This window comes from Gekko japonicus, unplaced genomic scaffold, assembly GCF_001447785.1.
Source record: "Gekko japonicus isolate JY-2015 unplaced genomic scaffold, Gekko_japonicus_V1.1 scaffold21, whole genome shotgun sequence".
Classification (NCBI taxonomy): Eukaryota; Metazoa; Chordata; class Lepidosauria; order Squamata; family Gekkonidae; genus Gekko; species Gekko japonicus.
Genome location: NW_015173122.1, coordinates 514,545 through 531,658, shown reverse-complemented (window position 1 = coordinate 531,658; position 17,114 = coordinate 514,545). Strand labels below are relative to the sequence as shown.

The following is a 17,114-nucleotide window of genomic DNA, read 5'->3' as shown; positions in this document are numbered from 1 at the left end:
CGTGTGTTTTTTGGTGTGGGGGTGGGGGGGGGGGGGGGGGCTGCAACTTACCTGGCTGCTTCTTGCTCCTTGTGGCCCAAGGCTGCAGTGAGCAGGGGGCGGGGCTTGTTGCATGTGCCCACCCCCTGGGCCCTTTACTGCCAGAGCTCTGCTCCTGTGTGCTCCTGCAGGAAATGACCCCTGCCCAGCACCCTCGGCCGCTGCTCTTCCCTGTCAGCTGAGAGGGAGGGGAGTTATGCATGGGCCTTAGACCCTTTGCAGAAGAGTGCCAGGCCCCGGAGGAGGTTGCAAAGCTTCCAGGGGGATTAGGGACTGCCAGGAGTCACCCTTCCTGTGCCTGTCTTAATGGCAACACAGTAAGCACCGCCGGCCCACTGGAGAGCACAGTCAAGGAGCTGCCCATGGAGAGATGAGTGTGACTTCCTTGAGGCGGCGATTGTGCCCCTGGGGCTGGGGAGTATTCTGAGCAGAGCTAAACTTCACGCCCTCTCGCTCTCTGCCTCGGCCGAATGATTGTCTTGCTTTTTTGCAGCTTCGAGCAGTTCTGTATCAACTACTGCAACGAGAAGCTGCAGCAGCTCTTCATCGAGCTCACGTTGAAGTCTGAGCAGGAGGAGTACGAGGCAGAGGGCATTGCGGTAAGAACCAGCCCCTCAGCAGCAAGGGGCTTGCTTGGCTTACCTGCTCCACGGACGGCAGAAGGCTGGCTTGCCATTCGAAGCACACTGGCCATACCCCCCCGCTCCCCGGTCGTGGAGACATCCAGCACTGTTCTCTTTCTCCCTGGCTGAAGGCAGGGCGGAAAGTGTTCGTCTCCTGCCAGCTGTTTAGCAGTCTGATCCCTGCTGGGAATTGGCTGTGCAGATTTTAGTGATATGCTTCATCTCCGTGCTGTTGTGTTTGGGATTTTAGTCGGTTGGTTCTATTTGTGTTGTATTTTTGGGTCGGATTCCGCCTTTCGAAAGGAATTCCGCTGCAGAAGGCAGCCTCTCTTGAGGCTGAGGCGGAAGGAGGTCCCAGATGGGGAGGTTTCTCTCCTGGCCTGCCTCTCCCCGGGACCGATGCCGTGAATGCAGAGCGGTGCAGCCCCTGGGCCAGCTCCCCTCTGCTTTGGAGCCCTTCCCTCATTTGTGTCCTGGGTTGTGTCTGAAGTCTCTCTCAGCCTCTGATTTGTTTTCCTCCTTTTGCGAATGTCAGTGGGAGCCGGTCCAGTATTTTAACAACAAGATCATCTGTGACTTGGTGGAAGAGAAATTCAAAGGCATCATTTCGATTCTGGTAAGTTGTTAAGAATATGTGGAAGAGTAGGGAAGGGAGGAATTTGGGGGGGTGGGAGGGGAGGTGCCTATCATCTCCATGCGAGATCCAGGAACTTGTTGCTGTAGCTTTGGATGTGAAACTTATGCCAAATGGCAGACACATGTGGAGGTGCCACACACGGAGTTAGTCCCTGTGTTTTGCAGTGGTACCAACAGGGTTCTCGGCCCTGTTCCGGGGGGCCAGCAGTGTGAATGGTTGCTGGCTTAGCTTCCAGGGAAAGCTGTCGTGCTGCATCCTAGTGGCCAGGCCTTTGCCCATCAAAGGTTGCCAAACGGTGGCTGACTCCAGAGACCCAGTTTGGTGTAGTGGTTAAGTATGCGGACTTTAATCTGGGAGAACCAGGTTTGATTCCCCACTCGTCCACTTGGATGATCTTGGGCAAGCCATAGTTCTGTCAGAGCTGTTCTTGTAAAAGAGCCATTTCTGTGAGAGCTCTCTCAGCCCCACCTACATCACAGGCTGTCTGTTGTGGGGAGGGGAAGGGAAAGGAGTTTGTAAGCCGCTCTGAGACTCCCTTGGGTAGTGAAGGGCGGGGCATAAATTCAATCTCCTCTTCTTCTTCTTTTCTTCCTCCCCTTGTCTCTGGGAGTGTTCCTATGGCAGCCTGAGACCTTTCCACACCGGGCATCCCACAATGGCCCTCAGCAGTCTGTTTCTCTCACCCCACAGAACAAGGAGCCTCTTCCTCCACTTCAGTCCTGGGGGCTTTCAGCTGCTGCTGCACAGCTACCCCAGTTTCAGAAACATCTCCTTCAAGAGCAGGATCGGAGTGCAGTAGCACCTTAAAGACCAATAGGGTTTCCCCAGGGTATAAGCGTTTGAGAGTCAGAGCTCCCTTCATCAGATACAAGAGCTCTGACTCTCGAGAGCTTATACCTTGGAAATCTTGTCGGTCTTCAAGGCGCTACTGGATTCGAATCCCACTCTTCTCCCGTAGGACAACACGGCTGCCCACCTGAAACCATCTGCTTAGAGAAAAGGCAGTGAGGGTTCTGTCCATTGGCCAAGGCTACAGTCAGTGGACTGACATTGTTTGGGGTGAGACTGCCCAAGACGGCTCCCCAGTGCACTGCTGGACTTCCGCGTTCTCATTCCCTCTCTGCAGGACGAGGAGTGTCTGAGGCCAGGAGAAGCCACGGACATGACCTTCTTGGAGAAGCTGGAGGAGACGATCAAGAACCATCCGCACTTCCTCACGTGAGTTTACTGGGGATCCTTGGAGGCAAGCCTAGCCCAGCTTATGTTATCAGTCAGAAGAGAAGGAGCAGCACAGATATACCAGATCAAAAAGCAAATGCAACAAAACCGTGAAAATAACTACATGGAAAATACATTAACATACTATTTTTTTCTATCTCCTGTTAGAATCTACCACCATGATCTATACGTTGAATAAATGAATATGTACTATTCCATAATCATTTAGCATACAGCCAGCAAGGATAATGCTCAATGTAACCTTTTGAATACTCAACAAACATAAAAATAACCAAGGATAACCACCCCAGTGGGGAGATAAAGTTTCAGTCTCGCTGTGGATTTTAAATCTTCAATATCCCTTTAAGGCAGGGGTGTCAAACGTAAGGCCCGGGGGCCAGAACAAGCCCATCCAGGGCTCTTGTGCAGCCCGCAAGCAACTGTTGCAAGAGAGGGAGTGCCGGGGGGCGGAGTGGGTGGAGCCACTCCATTGTGGCTTCAGCATGGCAGAACAACCTCACCTGCAGCAGCCAAGCATCGTGGGAGCATCTGCCCAGCACTGCACTGCTGCCTCTCCAGTCCTCGAGAGCCAGTTTGGTGTAGTGGTTAAGTGCGCGGACTCCCCACTCCTCCACTTGCACCTGGCTGGATGACCTTGGGCAAGTCATAGTACTATCAGAGCTGTTCTCTCAAGGATAGTTCTGGAAAGAGCTCTGTCAGCCCCACCTACCTCACAGGGTGTCTGTTGTGGGGAGGGGAAGGAGTTTGTAAGCCACTCTGAGATTCCCAAGTGAAGGACGGGGGATAAATCCAATCTCTTCTTGTTCTTCTTCTTCCTCCTATGTGGGTTTTCCACTGCACCCCCCTCCCATTCCATGGGGCCTTGCAGTGAGGATGCACCAACTCATAGCTTACCAGCTGCTGTCCTTTATACAGTTTCTATCTCCAGTACTTGGCATTATGTTTTATGGCACACGTGGCCCATCCTGACATAGTGACATTTATGTCAGATCTGGCCCTCGTAACAAATGAGTTCGACACCCCTGCTTTAAGGGCTTCTTTCCTCAGTGATCCTCTTCAATACTGGCGTCTGTTAAATCTCAGTGCAAAATTAATGCAGGTCAGAAGAAGATTTCAACTCTTGAATACAGTCTTATTCTTAGACTGTATTAAAACGATCTTAAACCGTTCCCATTTTAGCAGGATCCGTCTTGCTGAATGTGGTCTCCGTGGCAAGTTCCATTTGATATGATCTTAACAGCAGGTTCCGGCTGATGGGGGAGGCTAGCTGAAACCCGTTTTGAAACCGCTTTGTCAAAGTCGGAGCTGCTTCTTAAATGTAACTCATATTGACAGCATCACAGTCACAGATCATTCAGTTGCAAATCATTCAGTCGAACTGGCCGGAGCCTTACATTCTTGCTGACGATTCCGTCAGACAGAACCTGCTGTTTAGATCATATCAAATGGAACTTGCCACGGAGAGCACATTCAGCAAGACGGACCCTGCTAAAACGGGAACGGTTTAAGATTGTTCTAATACAAATAATAAGATTGTTTTCAAGAGTCGAAATCTTCTGCTGACGTGCATTAATTTTGTACTGAGGCTTAACAGATGCCAGTATTGAAGAGAGGATTGCTAAGGAATGAAGCCCTTAAAGGGATACTGAAGATTAAAATCCACAGGGAGACTGAAACTTTATCTCCCCATTGGAGTGGTTATCCGTGGTTACTTTCATGTCTGTTGAATATTCAGCTATTCTCGCTGGGGGTATGCTAAATGATTATGGAATAATATAGAGGTATTCATTTATTCCGTGCGCCTTGGCGTTTAGTCATGCCGGCCACATGGCCACGGAAACGTCTTCGGACAGCGCTGGCTCTTCGGCTTGGAAACGGAGATGAGCACCGCAACCCTAGAGTCGGACTCGACTGGCTTTCGAGCAAGGGAGACCTTTACCTTTACCTTTTTATTCATTTATTCAACATAGAAATCATGGCGGCAAATTCTAACAGGAGACAGAAACAGAATAGTGTTCTTAATGCATTATCCTAGTTATTTTTTAGTCCAGCTGATGTGGCTCAGGGGCCTCTGGGCATGACTTTCCACCAGGCACTTTAAAGCGACCCGCCTATCCTGAAGGCGCATCACGGCCGACACCCCCCAAAGCATCAGAATGTCTCCATCACAACCCTTTCCTTGCATTACGAGGAGTGCCAGGTTGGTTTTTGTGAGGCCCGGCCTCTGCCACAGTGTGCAGAACCTTCTCGGAGCAGTCATGTGGCCAGTCTTTCGCCTGCTGGGCTGCCCTTCCCATCCTCCCGGCCTTAGTGCCGCCTGCCCAGTGGTTTCCCTTGGCCCCCAATTCCTTTGAGTGGGATCTCTCTCTGGAAGGCTTCACTGCTGACTCAGGCTGGCTGGTGCTGGACTCTTGCTTCCTCTTTGGCCTTCCTTGTGAAGACCAGCTCCGTTCTCCCTCCCTCCCTCCCTCCCACCCTCCCTCCCTCCCACACTGTCACCAGGCCTGAGTTTGCTTTCTCCATAGGCACAAGCTGGCGGATGCAAAGACCCGGAAGTCTTTGGGTCGGGAAGAATTCCGTCTCCTGCATTACGCTGGGGAGGTTACCTACAGTGTCTCAGGTACATGTCTTCTGCGTATTAACACCACGGTGCTTCCGTCCCAGTCAGTTATTGCCCCCTTGCACCGATGTCCTGAACCAGCCCCCCACTCCGAGCTTCCGAGCATCTTGGTGCTTGGAGGGGTCAACAGTGGGAGGGCTTCTAATGTCCTGGCCCCACTGCTGGGCCTCCTGATGGCACTGGTATTTCTGGCCACTGTGTGATACAGAGTGTTGGACTGGATGGGCCTTTGGCCTGATCCAACATTGGCATCTCTTATGTTCTTCCTTTGTTCTTCACTCAAGTTCTTGATTCCCTGTTTTTCCTTCCAAGGTTTTCTGGATAAGAACAACGATCTTCTCTTTAGGAACCTGAAGGAGGTGAGTGCCCGCTAGGAGACAGCAGAACAATGTGAAGGGGGTTGGATTTCGCGATCTGATCGGGGAGGCGGGCAGAAGCACGTGAAGGATTATTACGTGTTCCCCAAGGACTCTGCAGTCTGAGCAGATCTGGTTGTGATTTACCTGCGGGCTCTTCCGCTTCCCTTCCAGGCCATGTGCAACTCGGAGAATCCCATCATCAACCAGTGCTTTGAGAGGACAGAGCTGACGGACAAGAAGAGGCCAGAGACAGTAAGATCCCCAGACGGGTAGCGGAGGGGCCCCTCTGGTCCCGCAGGCCAGTCCACCTGCCCGGCTCACGTCCTCTCAAGCAGGCCGGCCCTCGTTTCCCGCTCATTTCCCCCCTCAGTCCCTCCTCCTTTCTTGCAGGCGGTGACTCAGTTTAAGAACAGCCTCGCAAAGCTGATGGAGATTCTGATGTCCAAGGAGCCGTCTTACATCCGCTGCATCAAGCCCAATGATGCCAAACAGGCCGGTATGTCTGAGCTGGGGACTTCCTTTGGGGTCACCCCCCTCTCTCCGGTGCTCCCTTGATTTTATCTCAGATGCCAGGAAATATCTGGGGGGGGGGGGGGGATTCTGAGCCTGGCTCTACCTGGGCCACGGAAGAAGGCCGAGTAGCCCCGTTCAGCTCACTTTGTTCTTGCCGAGTTCTGAATTCTGAAACCCAACAAAAAGTCCATATAAGGCACAAGAAATTACAGTAAAGTCTGTGGAAGTCTATAAAGTATATTATAGCTACTTCAACAAGTGTGGCTGAAGCCACAGTGCATACAGTTTTACAAAACGAATTAGAATATAAATGTCGTACACGATAGGGAAATAATCTGTTGCTTATGAAAATTCAACGGACTTCATCGCTCGCCCGCAGACCGAAAGAAGACATGCATGGACACTATTCAGCTTACTGGACTATTTGGGGTGCACAGTTTGTATGCACAGTGCATCAGTGTATTGCCCAGGGATCCAAGTGTGAGGCTCATGTTCTGCGTTATGAAGCCTGTTGACTTTTCATAAGCGACAAATTATTTCCCTGTTGTGTAAAACATTTGTATTCTAATTCACTCTGTAAAATTGTATGCACTGTGGCTTCAGCCACATTCGTTGAAATAATATACTTTGGTTGCGGTCACACGCGCGAGATAACGCATGGGGGAAGCGAGGCTATTTAACCCGGAGGAGACTGACTCGCAGTTGCGCGATCACACAGTTCGTTGAAGCTGCGGGCACAGCCCGCCACTGCGTGATCAGACGCAATCGGGGACGAGTCGGGGGTTCCCCCCCCCAGTTTGTTTTCGATTCGCTTAAACGGAGGATCAGTGAATCGCATCTCCACGTTGAGGGCTTCCTTCGGCAGCATGTGATGATGTGCATACTGAGAAGGGGAAAAAACGGCACAGAGCCAGGATGGCCTGATCAGACCATCCCGACGCCATGAGAGTGTGCCGGAGCAATCACACAGGGGAAAGTCCGTCTGTGGCCTGGAGCAACCCACTTGCTACTGGACTTTCCCCAGGGTCTTTTTACTCCACTCCTGCGGCGGAGCAAAACGGTTTTGCCGACGGGTGCGGGACGCTGGGCAGATGTTGCATCTGATCGCGCCCTTCAAATCTGCCCGGCATTCGTGCCTACGGCATGGCTAATTGTGCGTCTGATTGCACCCTTTATAGACTTTCATAGACTTTACTGTAATTTATCGTGTCCTATACGTCGTTTTTGTTGGGTTGCATCTTACACTGTGTACCTCACTCTGTTTGGAGTTCTGAATTCTGGCTCACTTGTAACTATAAAGCACTTCCTGAAGTCATGGCGGTAAGCGAAGGTTCCTGGCGGCTCAGCCAGTTGCAGGCTTTCAGGGGAAGGCTGATGGCTGGCTTGAGTGCCATGATAGCCCTCTGGTCAGCTTGAAGGGACCCAGAGTCCATCCTCACCCAGAATGTTTACGCACTTCGGTGCTCCTTGGTGGTACAGGAGGACTCGTTCCTGTGGTCATTCTCCCTTTGTTCTGATCACTTCTAGGCCGTTTTGATGAAGTTCTGATCCGACATCAAGTCAAATATCTGGGCTTGATGGAGAACCTGAGGGTGCGAAGGGCTGGTTTTGCTTATCGGCGGAAATACGAAGTCTTCCTCCAGAGGTAGGAGACAGGTGGGCAGGGGCTGTCTCGGCAGCGTGAATGCCTTTCTTAGCAGGCTTGCGTGCAGTTGTTCCCAGGGCTGGCATCAGCATGCCCTGAAGCGGGGCAGGTGCCAGGCAATGCTCCCTCTAAGCTGTGGAGTCTCGTGAGCAAAAATTCTACTTTGTGAGCCACTGGCATTAAAGTTGGGAGCGAGCGATTGGGCTGCTGCATAAATGAGTTTGCTCCGGAGCCCTCGTTCTTGAGCGAAGACAAAAATGTGTGAGCGGGAGGCTAAAGAACTGTGAGCTGGATCACACTAACTCAGCTTAGAGGGAACGCTGGTGCCAGGGGCCAGGGCTTTGGGCTAGGCCCACTGCCAGTGACTGCACGCCTCCCCTGCTGCCCGCATGCCCTTTCCCCAAGCACTCTGCCACCCAAGCTCCCAGCCGTACGCGCTGCCCAGCGTCCTCAGGGAACGGGGGTGTTAGTGGTGCCGGCATCTGTGCCTGCAGGTGGTGGGAGGGCTGCCCAGGCATGTGAGTCAGTGGGTGGGAGAGAAGGAAACCGGGGGGGGGGGGGGGCTGGTGGCCGGCTGAAGAGGGGAAGGGGGCCCTGGGCACTCTCTACCCAGCCCCCCCCAAATCTGAACCTGGTTTCTCTTTTTCATCATGTGGTTTTCCTCTGTTTGCCAGGTACAAATCGCTGTGTCCCGAAACATGGCCCACCTGGGACGGAAGGCCCCATGACGGCGTGTCGGTGCTTTTGAAACATCTGGGTTATAAGCCAGAGGAGTTCAAGATGGGCAGGTCGGTCTCTCTAGCTGGAGCTTGGCTGTCTCTCTCTCCCGGGAGCAGGGCAGAGTCTTTGCGGTCTTAGGGTTGCCAGCCTCCAGGTGGGACCTGGTGTTCCCCCAGAATTACAGCCCCTTTCCAAAACGGCTGCTTTGGAGGGTGGGCTCTATGGCCTTGTATTGTAACCCATTGGGGTCCCTGTCCTCCCCAGGCTCCATCCCCCTGTCTCCAGGGCCCAGCGACCCTACCCCCTCCATCTCCTGCTGGTGGCTAGGGGGTGCCTGGCAACCCTATTAAAACTGATGCGTTTCATTTCCAGGACAAAAATCTTTATCCGTTTCCCCAAGACGCTGTTTGCCACAGAAGATGCCCTGGAAATCCGGAAGCAGAGCCTGGGTGTGTGAGAGGTTCTTACCAGATGTCTTTTAAGTTTATATGGTCCCGTTAAGCATCTGGTCTGGCTCACTCTCTGGCTGTGCTGTCCTTGCAAACCCACCGTTGTTTGTTTTCTCCCTTAGCCACAAAGATCCAGGCAAACTGGAGAGGCTTCCACCAGCGGAAGAAATTCCAGCAGATGAAGAATTCAGGTAAGAAGGCAGGGAATCCACGTAGTTTCCCCTCTCCTCATTTGTTGATTTCTTCATCACCGTCAGTGAGTGAAGCAGAATTCAGCAGTCTACATCGGGGGTCCCTGACATGGTGCCTATGGGCGCTGCGGTGACCCTTGACATCTTTCCTGATGCCCACAGTGCTTTTAGACAGGGGGGAGGCTCTGGGGCAAGTGATGCTCTGCCTTCTTGGTGCTTGGGGGGCCAACAGTGGGAGGGCTTCTAATGTCCTGGCCCCACTGGTGGACCTCCTGATGGCACCTGGTATTTTTGGCCACTGTGTGACAGAGTGTTGGACTAGATGGGCCTTTGGCCTGATCCAACATTGGCGTCTCTTATGTTCTTATTGGGGGCTGTTGCCCAGAAGAGCTTCTGATAGGCTATGCAAATTAAAAGTGCATCCTGTTATAGAGCCACACCTAGCTAATTTTGCGCACAAGGCAATAATATAAAATTGCGCCCCTCTATAATTTGATAGTAGTTATTTTGGTGAAAAGGTAATTTGGTCAATAAGAGTAATAATAATGCAATGTTTCTTTTCATTATGATATACTTTTTCTGTGCCCCTCCACTTTGTATGCTCGGGGCAAATGCCTTCCTTGCCTTGCCCTTGTTACAGCTCTGTCCCGTTAACCGCAGCTTCTTCCGGAAATGTTGAAGGGTTACTGTTAGCATTTATGCATAACCACACTTCCAGCCGTTTTGTGGTTCACTCTGCCTCCTGCAGCAGCCATTTCATGGTTGGCCCCGCCTTTTCTGGCGGTAGGGTTGCCAGATGTGGGTTGAGGAATACCTGGAGATTTGGGGGGTAGAGCTTGAGGAAGGTGGGATTTGGGGAGGGGAGGGACCTTATCAGAGTATAATGTCATAGAGTCTGCCTTCTAAGGCAGCCATTTTCTCCAGGGGAATTGGTCTCTGTTGTCTGGAGACCAGCTGTGGTTTCAGATCTCCAGCCACCATTGGAGGCTGAAGCCAAAAATGAGAGATCATGGGAGGAAGTGGAAATCTGACAACAACACCCGTGACAAAAATAACGAAGAGTCAATAAAGATATGTTGCAAAATCATTTACTGTAGTAATTCTGTAGAAAATTCTCTTCTATTATCGCTCACACGCTAACGAATGCTGTGCAATGAAAACAATTCGTTTCACAATATTTGCTTTATCTGAGCGTGTAGCAATCACAATTTTTATCAATTACTACATTCCATGTTGACTCTCAAGTAACAGAACCCAAGGTCTTCACAATGTTATTAGAGAGTCAACATGGAATGTTTTCTTCAAGAGTTTATAAGTAGTAATTGATAAGAATTGTGATTGCTACACGCTCAGATAAAGCAAATATTGTGGAACGAATATTTACATTGTGCAGCATTCGTTAGTGTGCGAGCGATAACAGAAGAGAATTTTCTACAGAATTACTACAGTAAATGATTTTGCAACATATCTTTATTGACTCTTCGTTATTTTTGTCACGGATGCTGTTGTTGGATTTCCACCACCTGGAGGTTGGCATCCCTGTCGGGCAGCCGTTTTGTATCTCTGCCGACTGCCCCGTGTCAGAATTCCAAAGGTCCCTGCAGGCTCAAAAAGGTACAAATGACTTTCTGACTTGCAGTTACCAAAATTAAATCAGTTAAATAAAGCGGCTGAACGCCAATAGCGGCAGCACCAGACACCTGGTGCTTCTGAAGTCAAAGCCGCCAGAATGGCGGGGTTCTCTGGGAGTGCGTTCTGGATCATGGAGCCAACCAGAAAAATCCCTGCTTTGGGCTGTAGTACAAAGCATCTCCAGTGGTTTTCAGTGCTGCTGTGGGCTCTGCAGTGAGCAAAGACAAAGACAAAAAAGCCTGACTGGCTGCAGGGAGGATCCTCAGAGTCTTCAGAGGGCTGTTTGGGAAGGCATTCTGAGTGCGGCATTTTGTTCTTCATTCTTTCCAGCCATCACGATTCAGTCCTGGTGGCGTGGGACCCTGGGACGCCGCAAGGCTGCCAGAAGGAAGTGGGCTGTCGGGACCATTCGACGGTGGGTAAAAAATAAAATCCATTGTCCTTGCTCTTGGGGGGTGAACCGGAGCAAGAACCCCTTCCCACCCCAGTGTCACTCTCGTGCTGTGCGTCTCAGCCCCGCAGATTTTTCTGTGCCACCTTTAACGCTCTGGCTTCTTTGCAAGATTGTGGGGAGACGGGAGGTGCCAGTCAGGGCAGGAGCCGCGCCATTCCCTCCTTAACCGAGCCTCCGCCTGCGTCTCCCCTGCCCCCGACACTCCTCCCCCCACCACTCTCTGCAGATTCATCAAGGGCTTCATTTACCGGAACTACCCTCGCTGCCCGGAGAACGAATACTTCCTCGACTACATCCGCTACTCCTTCCTGATGACCCTGAAGCGCAACCTACCAAAGAATGTTCTGGACAAGTCTTGGCCGACCCCCCCACCATCGCTGCAGGAGGTACTTCCAGGGGACATTCCTCAGGCACTGGAGGGCAAATAGGGCTTTACCCACAGAAATCCTTTTCATCCTTTTCTTCCGCCTTCATACGACCCACCTGCTTTCGTTTGCTCCAGTCCAAGATCCTTTTCATACAGATGCTGCACAAAACCAATGGGACATGTGGGCTTGCATGCAGTTAGGGTTTTGGATGATGGGATCAAACCAAGGCCAGTCCTGATGGGCACATAGGAAGCTGCCTTGTACTGAATCAGACCACTGGTTCATCAAGGTCAGTATCACCTGCTCAGGCTGGTAGCTGCTGTCCAGGATCTCAGGCAGAGGTCTTTCACATCACCTGCTACCTGGTCCTTTTAACTGGGGATGCCAGGGATTGAACCTAGGACCTTTGGCATGGAAAACAGAGATTCTTCCACTGAGCCACAGCCCTTCTCACTTTCTACTGATAGTAAAACAGCTTAGGGCAGCTGTTTCCTGGTCAGAAAGGGACCCTGTTGGCTTCCTCACTGTGGCCTCTGAGAACTGACAGGCAAAGAACCTTCCTTGCCGGAGAGCTCAACTTTTCCCCAGCCTTGATTCTACGGTCTGCCCCATGGGAGACCCAGGCATTGTTCCCTCTAAGCTGAGTGAGTGTGAGCTAGCTCACAGTTTTTTAGCCTCCAGCTCACAGATTTTGGTCTTCGCTCAGGAAGGGTGGTTCCAGAGCAAGCTAATTTATGCAGTAGCCAAATTGTTCACTCACAACTTTAATGCCGGCAGCTCACAAAGTAGAATTTTTGCTCACAAGACTCCACAGCTTAGAGGGAGCATTGGACCCAGGTAGTGCCATTTCTTGGGACTGGTCCTGCAAATGTGGATATCAAATTCAGTAGCATTAAAAGAATTGTCCCAATCCGTACGTTCCATGTCTTTGGAACTCATGTTCCAAAGGAGAGGAGCAGGAAAAACCTGAAAAGAGGTCACAGGAGGAAACCAGAAAAATGAAATATAAGTCCGGTGACACCTTAAAGCCTTGACAATATTTATTCCAGTATGAGCTTTTGTGAGACAGAGCTCACTTGGGAACAAAGAAACTCATTTAGCTCATTTATGCAGATGGGGAGGGGGAAAGAGGGAAGAGTTGAGCAGAGAGAAGCCTAGTATGATCAGGTGGGGTTCTCTATGTGGGGACCTGCCCTGCTTCCATAGTCTGTGTATCAGAGAGATCAGAGGTTCTGGCCTGTCTCACGTGCAGTGAAGATAAAACAAAAGTGCAATAAAGTAGGGTAAATCACAAACTCAGCAAGGAAGGGGCCGTTTGAAGCATGAAGACATCGTGGTCCAGGGACAGGCAGCCCCTGACATGCAGGCCAGACAGTGGCTTGCCAGGCCATTTTGCTTTGCACACAGGACTGGTTCTCTGCCCCCCAAAAGACTCCATGTCAAGTTATTGAGTCCTACAGCACAGAAGAAGCCACTGGGCATGGCTTTGGGCATGGCTTCCTGGACCTCCTCCTGCCAACCTAGCAGTTCGAAAGCAAGAAATTGCAAGTAGATAAATAGGTACCACTTCGGTGGGAAGGTGACAGCGTTCCGTGCGCCTTGGTGTTTAGTCATGCTGGCCACATGACCACGGAAACGTCTTCGGACAGCGCTGGCTCTTCGGCTTGAAATGGAGATGAGCACCGCAACCCTAGAGTCGGATTCGACTGGCTTTCGAGCAAGGGAACCTTTACCTTTACCTCCTTGACCTCCAGAGCTGCCAATTGGGGCTAAGGCAGTGCTCTCCAACAGGCAACTTGTTGGCCGCTGCAGATAGTTCGTCCACTCCCTAGAAGAAAAGATCTGCTCTAGGCTTTTGTTTTCATAGGATTTTCCTATCCTGCTTAGCTTCATTTGTGATGCTCTTCCTAATCCTGATGCCTCAGGGTCACTGGGGGAGTGGGGAGGGAGGGAGCTTTGAATTTCCAGCATTGTCGAGGAGACTGGGACTAGATGACCCTTGGGGTTTCTTCCAGCTCCATGATTCTATGTCATCAGAGCATGGCACATGTTCGTAGGACAGAAAAAAACCCCACTTTCACACGTGCTGAATACTACACTTTCAGTGCACTTTGCTAGTTTGATTTTACTGCATGGAGCAGCAAAATCCACTTGCAGATGATCGCTAAGGAGCCGTTCTCAAAAGAGCTCTCTCAGCCCCACCTACTTCACAGGGTGTCTGTTGTGGGGAGGAGAAGGGAAAGGAGTTTGTAAGCTGCTCTGAAACTCCCTTAGGTAGTGAAGGGCGAGGTATAAATCCAATCTCTTCTCCTCTCTCTTCTTTTTCTTCTTCTTGCCGAGCAAAAGCTAAATGTGGAAACCAGAGTCATCTGGTGAACTCGTTTGGCTTTTGTCCTGAGTTCAAATTCTGACTCCCTCAGGGGCTCACTGAATGATGACCTGGACAAGTTTATGCATTCCTGTACTCCGTTCCTCATTTGCAACATGAGAATAGCTCTAGCACACCCCTCAGGACACCTGTGATAATGAACCTGATAATAGCGCACAGCATGTGATAAGAGTATACACAATCAGTTTACCACTGATACTGTTACTTAGGGGTGCACTGAGCAGAGAGCAGGTACATCTGTAGAAAGACTCTTTTGATGTGGGTATCAACACATTGTTGTGCTCATCTCAATTCAAGTGTTAAAAACTCATGAAAGAACATTACAGAATGTTCCTTTTTTTAAAAAAGACTCCACTAAGGATCCATGTCGTTCCTATGTGTCCATAGAACAAGAATACACTGCATAAACAACGCAGAGAAAATAGCGTACAAAAAAATAATAAAGCGCTTAATATATAGAAGCCTCCAAGAATTAGGTTGTTGTTGTTCAGTCTCACAGTCTAGTCCGACTCTTCGCGACCCCATGGATCAGATCCCGCCAGGCCTTCCTGTCTTCCGCCGTCCTCTGAAGTTTGCTTAATTTCATGTTCGTTGCATCTATGACACTCTCTAACCATCTCATCCTTTGCCGTCACCGTCTTCTTTGACCTTCAATCTTTCCCAGCATCAGGGTCTTCTCCAGTGAGAATTAGGTATTATACTATAAAATTACAAACATACACTCATATTTAAAGGCAACAATTACCTGTATCAAGCGCTTAATAAATGTGTGTGTGCGTATAAAGTGCTTGATACAGGTAATTGTTACCTTTAAATATGAATGTATGTTTGTAATTTTTATAGTATAATAACCAATTGACCTATTTTCAGCTTTCTGAGGAAGAACTATCGAAACGAAGAGTGAAATCCGGAATCTTTGTGTGTCACTGTGGGTCTTACTCTAGTGTTATTCTTGGGAGTTTGTAATCACATACTGGTTCTTGTAACCATTTCTGTATACTGATGTTACTTACTTGTTACTAATGTGATTTAAAGAGGTCTTACTCTAGTATTAATGCTGTAGTCTGCAATTACATACTGGTTCTTGTAACCATTCTTGTTAAACGGATGTTACTAACTTGGTACTAATGTGAAGTATATTTTTGTGTGCAATTTTGTCTGCATTGTTTATGCAGTATATTCTTGTTCTATGATCATATTGTACTGCGATATCACTGTTGTTCCTGCGTGTCCTCCATTACACCTGCAGAGTAACTATTCCATAGATCACATTTAATTTTCACTTAATACCTTTTCTACCTCGGAGGTTTGTAAATTCCACAGGTGAAAGGCAGGGGACTGGGTTCATCCCACATCCCTGACATTTGAAATGCCGCACGGCACTCAAAAGAATCCCAACTAAATGAAAAGGCCCACGAGATGCTGGGATCTCTAAAATATGGGGCATTATTAGCCCCGATGTCCCCATCCCTGCAGGCCTGAGTCATCCTTTCTCCGAGTCAGCTCCCCAGCTCCCAGTAGAGGTTGTGGCTCTGTGGCAGAGCATCGCTTGGCACGTGAGAAGGTCCAAGCCCTGGCATTTTCAGCTAAAAGGATCCTGTGGTAGGTAATGTGAAGGACCGTCATCTGAGACCCTGGAGAGCTGCCACCAGTCTGAGTAGACAGTGCCAGCTCTGATGGACCAGTGGTCTGATTCACTATAAGGCAGCTTCGTGTGTTCAACAGGGAAGAAAACGCCTGCATAGAATGTTGCGCATTTAAAGATAATAAGGTGTGTGTGTGTGTGTGAGGGCAGAAAGTAATGGGGATGAGAAGACAGTCCAAGTCTCTGTTTCCCAAGGCTGGGACACCATTACTGTAGCCTCCCTCACAGAAGCAATGGGATGTTTGTCTTCAGCAGGGGACACGAGCAATCTCTGACAGAGAGGCTGGGGGATGTGTCCTCTGCCCCCAGTTCGAGTCTTGTTTTATTATGGCTGTCCCACCGGCTTCCCTCTCAAGTTCCATACTTCTGCTTTTTCCTCCTCCAGGCATCTCAGCTGTTGAGGGAGCTCTGCATGCAGAATATGGTCTGGATCTACTGCAAGAGAATCAGCCCGGAGTGGAAGCTGCAGGTAAGAAGCCGTAGGAGCACCCCCTCTACCTGATGTCAGGGTTTTGGGCGGCACTGCTTTTATACCCATAATCTGGGGTTTGGGACCCCAGAGACCCCATCAGAATGAGGTTTTATGGACAGCGCTCATTGGATGTTACCACTGCTGTTGTGCTGAGTGGGCCACTCGTGGCACGCCTCCACATGAAACGAACTCCCCTTTGGACACGGCCATCTAATCGTGGCTGTCCAGTCCTTTCGGTTGGCCAGTGAAGCTACCTTGTCTCGGCTGCACTGACCCCGGGCTCTTCTGCCTGCTTCTCCCCCTGCAGCTGGAGCAGAAGGTGGTGGCCAGTGAGATCTTCAAGGACAAAAAGGACAATTATCCTCAGAGTGTCCCCAGGCTCTTCCTGAACACCCGCCTCGGTAAGTGCCGCTTTGGCTGGCCATGTTTCGGACTGTCAGTGAGCTTCCCCTAACCGCCGCCTCCTCGTTTCTCTTGGCAGGGAGTGAAGACATAAACGCCAAAGTCCTCCAGGTTCTGGGGAATGAGGCGCTGAAGGTGAGCCTTTGGACCCTGCCCCCGGTGATTTCTCCAGCTGTTCAGCCGCTGCCGCGGTCACAGCTACAGCTCAGAGGGCCCCGTAGGACAGGTCAAATGTAGTGATGGGGTCTTGGTCATTCTCAAGGAAAGGGCGGTTGGAAGGAAGCCAGAAGGGCTTACACATCCTGGCGCCTGAGAAACGGAGGCCCAGGTGACAAGTAAGGGCCCTTAGAATCCCCGTCCCTCACAGCCTAGCTGTTGGTTAAGGGTTAGCCGCTGTTAGCTGTGGCACCCAAAAGACATGGTTTTTTTGGAAACAACCACCACGCTCGTTTCAGTACGCCGTTCCCGTGATCAAGTACGACCGGAAAGGCTACAAGGCCAGACCTCGCCAGCTGCTGCTCACACAGAATGCAGTTGTGCTAGTCGAAGAGTCCAAAGTCAAGCAGCGGATCGACTACGCCAACCTGACGGGTGAGCAAAGGGGGGCGGAGCATTTGCCAGCTTGGGGGCTGGGGTACCCTCTTAGCTGGACTCCTGTTCTGCTTTCCCTGCCTACAGGGTTGGCTGTTTGTGACTACCTGCCCCCGCCCCCCAAAC

The 17,114-nt window shown here is 50.5% G+C and overlaps 1 protein-coding gene across 1 annotated transcript in view; it reads left to right on the top strand.

The window, feature by feature from the left end:
• Positions 1-17,114, top strand: part of MYO1C (myosin IC) — a 71,644-nt gene that overhangs the window by 50,568 nt on the left and 3,962 nt on the right. Inside the window, exons 12-28 of the mRNA XM_015421904.1 lie at positions 533-638; positions 1,198-1,278; positions 2,426-2,517; positions 5,064-5,158; positions 5,471-5,517; positions 5,689-5,769; positions 5,908-6,013; positions 7,558-7,675; positions 8,350-8,463; positions 8,768-8,844; positions 8,967-9,035; positions 10,998-11,082; positions 11,348-11,507; positions 15,909-15,992; positions 16,303-16,396; positions 16,477-16,532; positions 16,853-16,988. Of these exons, the coding sequence (XP_015277390.1) occupies positions 533-638; positions 1,198-1,278; positions 2,426-2,517; positions 5,064-5,158; positions 5,471-5,517; positions 5,689-5,769; positions 5,908-6,013; positions 7,558-7,675; positions 8,350-8,463; positions 8,768-8,844; positions 8,967-9,035; positions 10,998-11,082; positions 11,348-11,507; positions 15,909-15,992; positions 16,303-16,396; positions 16,477-16,532; positions 16,853-16,988 (1,601 nt within the window). The remainder of the gene's footprint in view (positions 1-532; positions 639-1,197; positions 1,279-2,425; positions 2,518-5,063; positions 5,159-5,470; positions 5,518-5,688; positions 5,770-5,907; positions 6,014-7,557; positions 7,676-8,349; positions 8,464-8,767; positions 8,845-8,966; positions 9,036-10,997; positions 11,083-11,347; positions 11,508-15,908; positions 15,993-16,302; positions 16,397-16,476; positions 16,533-16,852; positions 16,989-17,114) is intronic.